The sequence below is a fragment of the Gopherus flavomarginatus genome, chromosome 19 (assembly GCF_025201925.1).
Source record: "Gopherus flavomarginatus isolate rGopFla2 chromosome 19, rGopFla2.mat.asm, whole genome shotgun sequence".
NCBI classification, from domain to species: Eukaryota; Metazoa; Chordata; order Testudines; family Testudinidae; genus Gopherus; species Gopherus flavomarginatus.
Genome location: NC_066635.1, coordinates 7,967,432 through 7,980,173, shown reverse-complemented (window position 1 = coordinate 7,980,173; position 12,742 = coordinate 7,967,432). Strand labels below are relative to the sequence as shown.

General features: G+C 38.8%; 1 protein-coding gene across 6 annotated transcripts in view; it reads right to left on the bottom strand.

Moving 5' to 3' along the window:
* The window catches only part of RABEP1 (rabaptin, RAB GTPase binding effector protein 1), a 79,170-nt gene that overhangs the window by 11,818 nt on the left and 54,610 nt on the right, over positions 1 to 12,742 (bottom strand). For all 6 annotated transcript variants that reach the window (XM_050929397.1, XM_050929398.1, XM_050929399.1 and 3 more), the window contains 5 exons: positions 9,369 to 9,836; positions 6,400 to 6,504; positions 5,458 to 5,574; positions 2,693 to 2,791; positions 389 to 529 (listed from right to left, as the gene is read on the bottom strand). In XM_050929397.1, coding sequence (XP_050785354.1) covers positions 389 to 529; positions 2,693 to 2,791; positions 5,458 to 5,574; positions 6,400 to 6,504; positions 9,369 to 9,836 — 930 coding nt within the window. The remainder of the gene's footprint in view (positions 1 to 388; positions 530 to 2,692; positions 2,792 to 5,457; positions 5,575 to 6,399; positions 6,505 to 9,368; positions 9,837 to 12,742) is intronic.

Sequence of the window (12,742 nt, the reverse complement as noted above, 5' to 3'; positions counted from 1 at the left end):
CTGGTAAATTAAGAACTTGCAAAATCTCTCTCTCTTCACACACATTAATTCTCTTCATGCATCAATCCACTATTTACCTGCTATGCTTGAGTGTAAGGAAGTGGACATGTAGGGGTGCTGAGATTTACTATAGCTCAGTACGAAGGATTACGCCAGTTCTTAACCTTCATTGCTCCTACACAAAGCCACTTCTCACACTTGGGATGAAACAGAACTAATCTGTGCACCCCTCTGCCACCCCACACAACGCCTTGCAGAGTCAAGACCTTAAATTTAGAATCCGGTTGTTTCTGCAGTTTTACCAGACCAGTATGTAACTTCTTCCACTTAGTTCTACTGTTATACTTTGTTCATTTAAATATTCTGATCAATCATTTCAAAATTTTACCTCCATGGATTCTGGCAGATTGAAATCTTCAGCTTGCTGTAAAGACACATGCAAGCTATGCTTTCCCTGAAGGCTTTCATTATCTTTTTGTAGTCTCACCAACTCTTCTGAGACCTGCTCCCTTGACTGCACCAGGACAGCCTCCAATATAAGGAGAAAATGCAAAATTATAATTATGCTTGGGTCTATTCACAGCCAATCTGTCACAGTGCTTTCAAAGCTAGTGGAACCCAGGGCAAAATTTATAGTGTCTGTGAAGGAGGATGGCAGTATGGACCAACTCCCCCTGGTTAGCCTTGGTTATTCCAGTACTAGTAAAAAGTAAAACCAAAAGACCCACAAAGATTAACACTTACCAATTGCCTACATAAAAGATAAACTAAATTAAATGTAACAGCTTTACTGCAGTCAGTCAGAAGTAAAAGAGCAGGCCATACATACAGCCCCTTTATGTATCTTCCAATTTTCTTGTAGCCAGTGGACAAGGTGGTGTGTGTGGCACGTGTGTTGTGTTTATTTTTTTTTCTGTCTACCTAATTAATTATATAGATAACTGAGACCAAGTTCCGTCTTTGAATATGTTGCGTGGCAATGATGCCACACGATGAAAATTGCTATTTCATTGCTTTTTTAAAAAAACAGGAAGTTATATATTAGAAGAACAATCAAGTTGCAAAGCCAAGCACTCAAAAGGTAGGAAATGTTAGAATGTCGGTTGCCTGTGCAACCTCAGTGCATATGCACAAGTGGGCCAAATTATGATACCATCTAGTTACATGAAAATATACAATGTTTCTCTTACAGGATCCCTGTCTCATTCATTGCTCTGGAGATAAATCAGGGTTGTTAGCAAAGGAGACTCATCTGGAAGACCTCTGCTTCATTTGCTGAGGAAGCTGGGTAGGATTGAGGCAGGGGACTGCATGAAGAGGGAGTATGGTCTCATGGTTAAGGCATCTGAATGATGCCCTGTGGAATTTGGTTCTATCCCTTCCTCTGTCACAGACTTCCTATGTGAGCCACGCACGTCTTATGCCAAAGTTTTCACAGGTGGGCACGAATGCGTTCTTCAATTTCTTGGTGTCTGACCTGAAACCCTAGAATCTGATCTGCACAGGTGATGAGCACTCACAGCTGTAACTGTGATGTTATAGCAGCTTGATCAAACATATAAAGTGACATATAATCCTATGCTCTGAAGGAAAAAAAAAAAGGGGCCTTAGGCATCTCAGATTGGGCATTGAAAGTTGGTGGAATTTTTGGATCTTCATCTCTGTGTCACAGTTTCCCATCTGTAAAACTGGGCTAATACTCCTTCATCAGGAGTGTTGTGAAAATAAATTCTTTAATGTCCGTGAAGCACTCGGATCCTGTAAGTGATTAGCGTCATAGAAAAGCCCAGGAGGAAATTATTATTTTTACCTTCAGAGCAGGGTGTGAATAGTGTGCAGTAAATAAGGCCGGGTACCACACAGAACAACAAAGAGTGCACAAAATATTAAACAGCTGCTTATTAAATGAGCACCATCCATTCTGTGCATTGAAGGAAGCTGGGGTCCTGTGGAAAAAGTAGTATGAGATCATGTAATTAGAGACTATTGTAATGCATATACATAAAGGGGCCAAATTAAGGTTGCACATGCAACCTGAATTCTGGCATTTCCTAACTTCTGAAGTGCTTGACTTTCCAACTTCAATTTTTTTTTAAAACATATATGTACACACACCAAAAGGGCGGCTATATTTAAAGACCAAATTTGGTCTCTTTCTGGAAAAGAAGCTTCACCATGCTGCTGCAGGGTTGTGGGTCTTTCCTCCTTACAAGTGCTGAGAGCAACAGGGAGCAAGATCCATTCATCAGCCAAAAGGCAAGTATGAGGAGGTGGCCCCTGGCTCCACCACATCAGAAACCTAAACTCCTGGGCTTTCCTGTGCAGGGGAGAATGAGAGACCAGAGACTCCTCAGCCAGAACTTCTCCCAGAAGAGCTTCAACCACAGCAGATTTTTGCAATGGTGGTGAAGACAAATGTCAGTGGGGGGGATAGTCTGTGCAAGTATGGAAGAGACCTTGGTGAGAGAAGTGTGCAGATTGTGACATTACAAACTGCTTCAGGTTTAGCACTACAGGATTCATAAATATCCTTATGTTAAATACATGGCTGTCTTCTCCCAGCTGACATGGTTAGACAGCAAGATAAACAAACACACCCATTAATTTTCATTTACATGTTTAAAAATAGTGTATCAGTAATACTGAGCATACAATATTATTGAAAAGGTATTTAAAAGTGAAGTTTCTTTACCATTTGCTCCTGAACACTTCTCTTTGCTTGGGAAAATGCCTGCTGTAATTCACTGAGTAAGGTCTCAGACTCCTGAGATCTAACAATAAGTGAAGATATCTTCCAAAAACCAAAAACAAAAAGATATAATTACGTATCTGAAACAGATTAAGCAGGTTTCAAGAGAGTACTGAATATCCATTCATTCCCCTCACATGTATTTCAAATATTACAGCTTTATATTCATTCAGACCAGGTTTTGTTTTATTGGCTCGTGGATCACAAGCTCGTTATTTGAAAGTCTAACTCTAACTCAGACAGACAGAATTAGGATGTGGTTTTTTTTACTAATAGTACATTAATTCTACTGAAAACGAACAACGAAATAGTAGTTAATTCTGATTATACCTAAATGTAGAAACTTCAGAGAGAATTAAGGCAGAAAAAAAACAGATTTTTCCAGGTTAGAAAGATAATGCTTTTTTTTTTTTAATGTTTTCAGTGGAAATACAGTACTTTTTGAAATATAAAACAACAGATTCATAATTCTGACTATAAAATAAAATCTTATTCCATGGCTTGTAAAGAAAAAGTGCTCATTATTTAGATTTGATATTCCCTTAAAGACAGAGTGAACTGTACTGAAAGCCAGAGTACAAACTATCTAAATTTAATTCCATGCCCAGAAGACTTTGTCTACTGGTTGTCATTTTATTAGTAGGATAAAACACAAAAAAAATCTGATTGATTCCAGGTAAGTAGCACCCAAAATTATGCACACTTTGTTTCTCCATTATTGTACCACAGAAATCAACTGGTCTGTGGCCCTGAGTTTACAGTACTGTACATTACAGGCACAGAAAAAAACTTGAAAAGTCTATAAATACGAGGCTTATTTACTATTTATTACTATTACTATTTGTATTGTGATAGCACCTAAGAGTCCATCAGAGACCAAGTCCCGATTGTGCTGGGGCTATACAAATAGAGCCAAAATAACAAACGGGGGGTTTCAGATTGGAAACTTCCCAATTCAGGTTCTCACGGTAAGACTCAGAAGAGACTGGTGTGTATTCTGATCAACTGTAGTCATTCCCTGTCCAAACAGATAAGCATTAAATGGGTATCTCCTTCTCAATTGCATTAGCTACCTGTCTAGTGCTGATAAGGTTAAATGGTATGATGGGCTAGATTCACAAAATGATTTATGCTCCTAAAACCCAGACTCAGGCCTCACTGGGATTCACAAAAAACTCTTGCTCAGCTGCCTCTGAGCCTTGTAGAGGTGCTTAAACTCACTCAGCACCTCCATGTTTGCCTATGTTTCTGTCTCTGAGTCATCTGGACACCAAAGCCCAGTGCGATGCACAAACTAGGGGACGATAGGTGTTCCTCTGCCCAACTCACCTGTGGGGCCCAATAGAGTAAGCATGCTCAGAGCCTGCCTACTGAATCAAGCCCCACAGATAAGCTTACACAAAATTTCCAAGAGATGGGAAAAATCTCCCTCATAGCTTTTAGCTCGGTGGTTAGGGTACTCACGTGGGTACTCCTCTGTGCAAAATCGGCACAGGCATCTAATGCTAAGAGAGGGTGTGCAGCTAAGAATCCCAAACAGAGGGAGGCATCCCCCTCTACCTCAAACTTAAGTGCTTATCTCCAAGAGAGGGGTGGGGCTTAGCAGACATCCCTTGGCTTGGCATGTCCCATTGGCTATCTTAGAGGAGGAGCTATCTAGCATGCTGGCTATTGTGAATCCCATTCTGAGGTGTCCATCTCCCCCCATTCATTATGTAGGGAGCTCAGGCGCTGAACTCAGGCTTTGTGAATCACACTGACTATCTAGGCGCCTATAAGTTAGATGTGGCAACGCCCAGTATCACCATGCCCAAGCTTCTCTGTGAATCTAGCTGGAGAGATTTAGAAAAGGCTAGGTGCACAGAACCCTACGTTCTTATTTTTTAGATCTTCTACGATGACTCCCTACTTTTAAGAGACTTACACGCTTCTCATTGGGTCCAGGATCTCATCTAAAAATTTTTTTTGCAAGCGACCAATGCTAGGTCACCTGTTCCTCACAGTGCTCCAGAGTTTAGAAAGTACTACTTATTAAAAAGGTACTTCTAGGTATCTCCAAAAAAGATTCTCTGAGAGAGAGAGAGAGAGACACACACACACACACACACACACACACACACAAGCAGCCACACCCCTAGTGGAATGGCTCTCAAGCCCCCTCTTGAATAGAATATTTGATAAGCTTGTAACAGATTCATCTTACTGATGTATTAAAAAGTCTTTGCTGAAAGAAGAAATATATATTTTATGGTCCAAAATCTGGTAACAAAACAAGTTCATTTTGCAAGTAAACTGAAAGTGACAGCTGACTTTTTGGCATCCAGTTTGTGAAATACAACCTGACTGTTGAATTAACATGGCTTTAGAAGGACTAACAAAATGCTTCAGAAACAAGCGGGGCTGACAGAAAGAAGTCAGCGATAACTAAGTGAACTCACAGAAGTAACATTAAATCTAATATGGACAACAGAGCAGATACAGATATATGCCAGATGCTTGTATAAGATCATCCTGACAAGGCATCAGTACTCTGCAGTACAAGCAATCCTAGACATTTTAATTTGAGTATCTCCTAGAGTAGGGAGTCTGCACAGATCATCACAATTAAGACAACTATTTGAAAATTAAGAATTGGAATACAAAAACATTCCTTCTGAAGAATCTACTTCTTTGCTACAGTGAAGCTTTTTTATTTTTTATTTTTTTACCTGAGTGGCGGAGTCTTCACTGCTTTGCTTCATGTAATCTTCCAGCTCCTGTTTATCTTTCATTGTTTTTTCCAGCTGGTCATTAGCCTGCCTTAGCATCACCTGCAGCTTTTTCACCTACATGGTTAGACCAAAAGATTAAAGAAAGGTTGCGTCCAAAGGGCAAATCTGTTCCCCAAAACATAAATGTAATGTAAAAGCATTCTGATTTTAGAATTGAGAGTCACAAGAGTTCCTTTGCTGTTTGCTGTTTTTCTGCAAAACAGCATGCCCTATTGATTAGATCCATAATGAAATATATTCCAGTGGATCTCTACTGCTCAAGATAAGAAAAAGATCCAGTCTTCAGAATTATTAAAGGGTTTTATTCAGACCTGAAATGAAGTCAGAGGGAAGGGCTGAAGTCTTAAATTCTTCAGTGCACAGACAAGGGGGACTCATTATAGATGCTTTAGAATTATTTTATGCTGTTGGCACAAAAATTACATATCATCTACTTTTGCCTTTTCTGCAGCAATTCTCATGGCGTCAGTAAATACAATAGAATTTATAAAGTGAAAAGCACTTAAAGAATTATTCAGTTCAGTCCGAAAAATCAATACAAGGATATTTCAATCAGGATGACTGCATAATGCATTGTTACATTTTGGTAGAACACAGGGTCGTTCATTGCATGATAACGTAGTACTAAGTAATGTTGGCATACTACTTGGCAAATATCTAAGTGGTATGCATATGCAGGCATGCATGATTTCATACACAAATTGCAGCAAAGTGGATTACAGCACTAAATTGGCATGAGCATCCCAGAATTTGAAGTAGCTCAACTAAAATCCCTGAAAATAAAGTAAATAAGATAAAATGGCATATAGTTAATAGCTACATTCTTGGCTGTTTCTACAGTTGCAATATCTCTGTACAGCCCAGGAAAATAACCCTCACCTGATCTCTTGTCTCAGCTTCCTGAATCTGGATTCCCTGTAACTGCTTCTCATAATTTGAACACATATCACAGCGTCTTCCCAGCTTGTTTCCTGCATTCTGCACCTGGAGGACACAAAAGTTATTACTTGCCATAAAGACTTTAAAAAGGATGTCTGATGAACTACAGACTCACTCATGTTGTGCAATCATGTGTTGCTGCAGATAAGAGCTATGGGTATGGAAAATTTCTGGAAGAGAGACAGTAGCAGAAGTCACATAGCAGCAGGATTAATTTATTTTATACCTAAAGATCAATATAAACAGAAGGGAACCAAAGACAAGTGATCTAAATGGTTAGAGATGGAAAGACTTCGACATGGAGATCACAAAGACTGGGACTGTTAAGCTTAGAGAGGAGACTAATAAGAGGGGATGTGAAAGAGATATACTTGATAAAGAATGGTAGAGAATGAAATAGGAACACTGATTTACTCTTACATAACATCAGGGGTAGTCAATAAAAACAAGAGACAACTAAAAAAAACACACTTGCATAGTTAACCTGTGAAACACACTTCCACCAGGTAGCACTGAGGCCAAAAGCTTAGCAGGATTAAAAAAATTAAATTTTTACATGGATAAGAATATCCATTTTTTTTTTTATTTTACAGAAATTGTAAGAAGTGTAAACACTTATCCTTCTGGGCATAAGCCTGTGGTCAGGAAGAAACTTTCCCCATGAACAGATTCCATAATTCCAAGTTTTTCATAAAAAATAATACAGGCAAGATTCCCAGCTGGTGTAAATTAGCATAGCACCCTTGATGGAGCTACACCAGTTTACGCCAGGTGAGGATCTGGCCCCATGATTTTTAAGGTGCTTTCATAGCAAGACAACATCCTGACACTGAAGAAGTTCATGGGAGCTTTCCCATTGACTTCGTTGTAACTCTCAGCAAAACACTATCAGGGTATGGCTACATTTGGAAAGGGTGAGTGTAGTCGGAGCGGCAGCGCTGGGAGAGAGCTCTCCCAGCGCTGCATGTAAACCACATTCTTTACGGGTGTAGCGTGCAGCGCTGGGAGCTGTGCTCCCAGGGCTGCCGCCCTGATTACACTGACGCTTTACAGCGCTGTATCTTGCAGCGCTCAGGGGGGTGTGTTTCCACCCCTGAGCGCGAAAGTTGCAGCGCTGTAAAGTGTGAGTGTAGCCATGGCCTGAGTCAAGGCTCCTTCATGTTTTTTTTAACAGGCTTGGCTCTATATATGTCCAGCAAAGTGAAGTATGGAAAATGTCCCATTTTCTGAATGGCTTAAAAAAAATTGCAAAATAAATATTTTTTCCAAAAGAATACAAGACTTTTGTCATTTTTCTTGTAGATTTGTGATTTCCTCCCAGCCCCAACCTCCCCATAACTTTCCTCGCTTTTTGCTATGACAACCAACCAGCTTTCATTGGGGGGTTTCTGTCACTTTCCTCTGCTGCACCTGTTACTGCCCAATGTCAGCTAGGATACTGAACTAGATGGACCTATGTTGGCACTTTTATATTTTAATGGTTTTATTAGGGATTCAGACTAGTGTTTTATCAAAGCAATAGCAAACAAGTCAGTGCTGTGAATTGGAATCTCATATGTATTTCTCACTGCCCTCACCGCCCACCCAGAGCTGTATTCATAGCTGCCTGAAGTGTAGACTATATAAAATGTCATCCAAATGCCAAGGGACCAAGAATATGTTCAGAAGGCTATAGAAGACTGGATTCACCCATGAAATCATTATAATGTAGGGTCTCCTTCTACACCACAGATTAGGTGTTAAAGGAAAAGATAATTGCTTAAGAGAACCTCTCTACACAGACAATAAAGCACATTATGAATAGCCCTTCTGATTTCTACTGTCTCAGTAATTCTCACAGGGAGATACCAGGATCACCAGTGTAACTAATAATCACTACTGCATCAGCCTGTTTCTTTCTTCCTATCCTCCTTTCAGCATTCATCTCTTCACTTCTAGCAATCTTTCCTCCTGTGTTTGCTTCGGTCTTGCTTTTTCTTCTCCCCTTTTTGTACTTGCATTTTTACCTTCCTTTCTTCCACTTTATTCTCTCCCATTTCCTCCATTTTAGAGTTTCTTCTTAGCTCCCCCTTCCTTTACGTTTAGTCTCTGTGGAGATGGTGGGCATAGCTGTTGAGCACAACTGTATTCCTCGACGGGAGAACGAGCCTGGGCTTCAAATTTGTCACCATATACAGTTATTAAAGGAACTGACAGATAAAACTCCCCAAAGTGGGACTTGTCTTGGTCAGCTCACAGTGACACTAACTAGAACTGTAATGTATCCATTTCCAATTTGCTGCATGGGGTCCAGGGAAATCTGTTCCTTACAGGAGCAAGTCCCTGAAAAATGTCTGAAGTTGATTATATTGTTGCCTAACTGGCTACAACCATTTTGGTCCACTCGCCTCTAAACTTTGTTTCCTGCATAACCCTTGATGGATAAATGGATCAGTGTTAGGCCCACCACTGTTTCCTGTTAGACTTCTTCATTCTGTCTTGCACCACATTTGGCTCTCCCCTCTCCCACATCTCACAGTTGCTTTATATTTTCTTCTCTTCTTTTCATTTGTCATTTTTTCTCTATATCTTTTTCCTTACTGCAGGGTCAAAACCACCTTTGAAGCAACAGTCAGAATCCTAAATCAGATCCCCTCTGCAGAAATTCCAAGTGTAATACACTTCAGGGTTTCATGAAAAAAAAAAAGTGGATTCTGACTGTTCCTACTCAGGGGAGTCTCCATCTACATCAAGCACGTCTGATGCACAGAACTCTCTTCAAATGGAAACTAACCAGGATCACATGAAGCTCGTCAATTTCCTTCTCCAGTTCCTTTGTAGCTGCTGAATTACTAAGGCTCCAGAGCAATTCAGAAGCACTGAACACAGAAGCTGTACAAAGAAGGGAAGACAAAAGACAGGCTACTTACCTCCTTCTGAAGCAGATTCCATTCTGTCTCACTAACTAAGCGGTAACCACTAGGAGACACATAAGCACTCTCTACAACCTGTGTAACGCTGGAGAGAAGGGAAGCAGTCTCTTCTTGTTCTGGTGTCATTGCTTTGATAGCTTTTTCCTGATCTTTGGTTAACATGAATCCACTTGGCATTTGCAGAGACCCAAGGGAGGCAGTATCAAAGTTCTCAGACACTGAATCTGCTCCAACTAGTGGTCCAAAATCAGATTCATCCAGATTCCCAGCAGACTTTGCTTTGTGGTTGTATCCTAAAGTTTTGGACTGTAAAGATCCCGATGTCCCCAGGCTGTCTGTAGACTGTGTTCTCCGAAGTCCATCTTTAAACAGATCATTGTCTGATTTATTGAAAGATTCACCAGAAGATAACAACAAGTCGGTGTCTAATGAATGGACTGATCCATGAGAGCTATTTAAATGTACCTAAAATTGAAAAAAAGAGAAGGTAAGCCAAATTCCTGTCTTTGCACTGGAAGTAACGGCAAAACAAATCGAATACTGGGTGCCAAACATCCGACATGATAGCTACTGATTTAAATTAGCTTTGGTGAGAACATTTGTGACAGCTGAAATTAAGAGTGAAGAGTAAAGATTCAGAACCAAAATGGTACACGTAGCTACAGAGTTTTCCCAACGTTGTTCTGCTAACAAAGCTCCACTTTCCTAGGAAGTGCACTTCTCTGCCAGCTCCCTTAGCAGTGAAGAACAAGCTACAAAACATACTACCATATTGATTATTTACAAAATTCTGCTTATTAATGAAAGCAACATTCCACTGCCAGCTAACACAAATATCTCCTTTTCTAGAGCAAAACTGGGTTTGACATCAACACCACTAACATTTAAAACAATTATTGTGAAAAGATCATCAACTAAAGTCAACTGTATAATAACAACAGGTGTATGTTTTTTTTCCTTTGCTTGTAAAAAGTGGTCGTATACAAAATATCCCTTTGTCCTCCTTGCTCAATATTTTTGTGAGATTTTAATTAAAGAATATGCTTCTCTTCTTAAACTACTGCAACGTATATAAATATATGCATGCATAAAATAAACTGCAAAACTGAATAAGGGTGGAATTAAATGTGTGCATGCACTGATGATTCCAAAATCTCCACAAGCCATGTTAGCTTTATTCTCTGATCTACTCCTTAGAGTTGGGACTCTGTGTATGTATTCTCTTAATCACAAAACCTAGAATTACAATCCTGTTTTCAAAAATGTTTTCCAACATTTTGATGATTTCTGCTTTAATTTAGAGATGTAAAGCAAATAGCATAGAAAAATCAGAGTCTTACTATTTTTATCATCATTCAGTCTAAATTCTTCTAGGTGTTCTTGGTGTCTGTTCCAGAAATAGTTCTTTCTAGGATTGCCAGGTGGGCTGTCTAAATGGAGGAACCTGTTCCTTCTAACAGTCTGTAAAAGTCTGACATTTGGTAGTATTCAGGGTTCAGTATAAAGTGTACTATCTAAATTGGGTTTTTATTTAGTAACCCTTAAGGCAAAAGGTACACGTGTGCAGATAAAGAACAGTAATTTTTCAGAATTGTCCATGGAGTGACCCTCATTCTGTCCTATTTTGAAGAAGTGAATATAAGGCACTGTGTAAATAAGTAGAACTAACCACTGTCATTTAATTCAAATTCTGATTAAAGGAATTTATATCTGAACAGAATTTGTAACATGCAAGCTTTAGCTCTAATGCAAATTTGAAATGAAGTTATTGATGGAAACTAAACAGCTTCTTAAATAAAATGGGCATGGTAGGCACTACTATTACGGAACAAAATATGCCATAGCCTGAATTATGTTGTAGTGACTCCAGTCCATGTGTTGTAAGATGTGAAGTATTCTGCTCATGCCATTAACATAAAACTAGGCAGGAGTGGTCAGGATGTAAATCAGCGTAATGTTATTACCAACTATTAGAGGAAAACATTTTGTCACCACATTTTTAAACACAAAATTAATCAGTAGTATTCTTAAAATTGTAATGCAACATGGTATATATCTTTAAAACAAAGAATCTCTAAAAAGCACTCTTGGATAAGGCTCAAATTCTGATCAATGACTTGTGCTCCATCTGTTTTTTTCCTAGTCATTTTCTTCAGTAGCTGTACAAGCTCAAGAGAAAAAAGTCTGTTTGACAGTAAACTGCATCCCTATATGCAAGTTTTTGGAGAACTTCTAACAGACAAAGGTTTGTTTTACTGATTGATGTTTAAGAATATCTTTCTTTTTAAATGTTTTAAAAAAATTCCATTTTGAATAATCATCCAAGGGAGTAAAGCTAAAACACTTTAAACTGACTAATAAAAGTTATTGTTTACCCTTAGTTTTTTTTCTGCGAGGACCCTCGTAAGACAGAAAACCTTCGATATAATTTTACATTTCACACATTTAAAAAAATGTCTAATTCTGCCTTTTTTTTTGCATGTATTGATTCATTATTTAAAGCTTGTCTAAGACTTCCTGAAAAATAGCAGCTTCCTTTTTTATATGTTACATTTTGTAGGAAATGCAACACAACACATGCTTAAAATGGATGGAGGATGACATGCCTCAAAAGCATGCCTAAATAGTTTGCACTGTAATCAAGAGGTGGAATTATGTGTAGGTTACATGTCATTTTAAAAAGATAGAGAAGGTAACTAGACTGATGCTACAGTTTGTGCACACACACACACAAATGATCCATGACTTGTAAAGCCTATTAAAATGTTCTATAGAAGAGAGCTTACAGCTGAAGTATATCAAATTGTGTGAATTACATGACTGATTTGCAGGAATCATTACCTTCTGTGTATATCCAAGCAAGCTATACGCTCTACTCAGAGCATAAAATATTTAAGATATTCCAGCAGGCATGATTGCTAATGCTAAATAAAGGTAGCTGTTTAAAACAAACAAACAAACAAACAAACAAACAGTAGCAAATACTGTATACCAGGGAATTAAATTAAAATTAAGTGTTCATAGACTGAATGTTCTTTTCACTGGTTCCCAAGATTCTTTATTGGGGCACACAAATGCTGATTGCCTGCCATACAGTCTATAAAACAAAGACTGTGAAAGCTAGCACTCTTATTGGAAGATGTAGGATAAAGCTAAGTCTCAATGATTAGGTTATAGTTGATTTCTCAACCAAATTTCCAAGGAATCATTACACCACTTGAAGAAACTGAAAAAAAAAATCACTGACACTTTCTCTTACTAAACAGTCTTCTAGAACCCATGCGTTGTAGCATCCAATAGAGAAAGGCATTCAAGCCAGCACACAAGGGGGACAGCAGATTAAGGACCCGCATTCAATTTTAGACAGACCA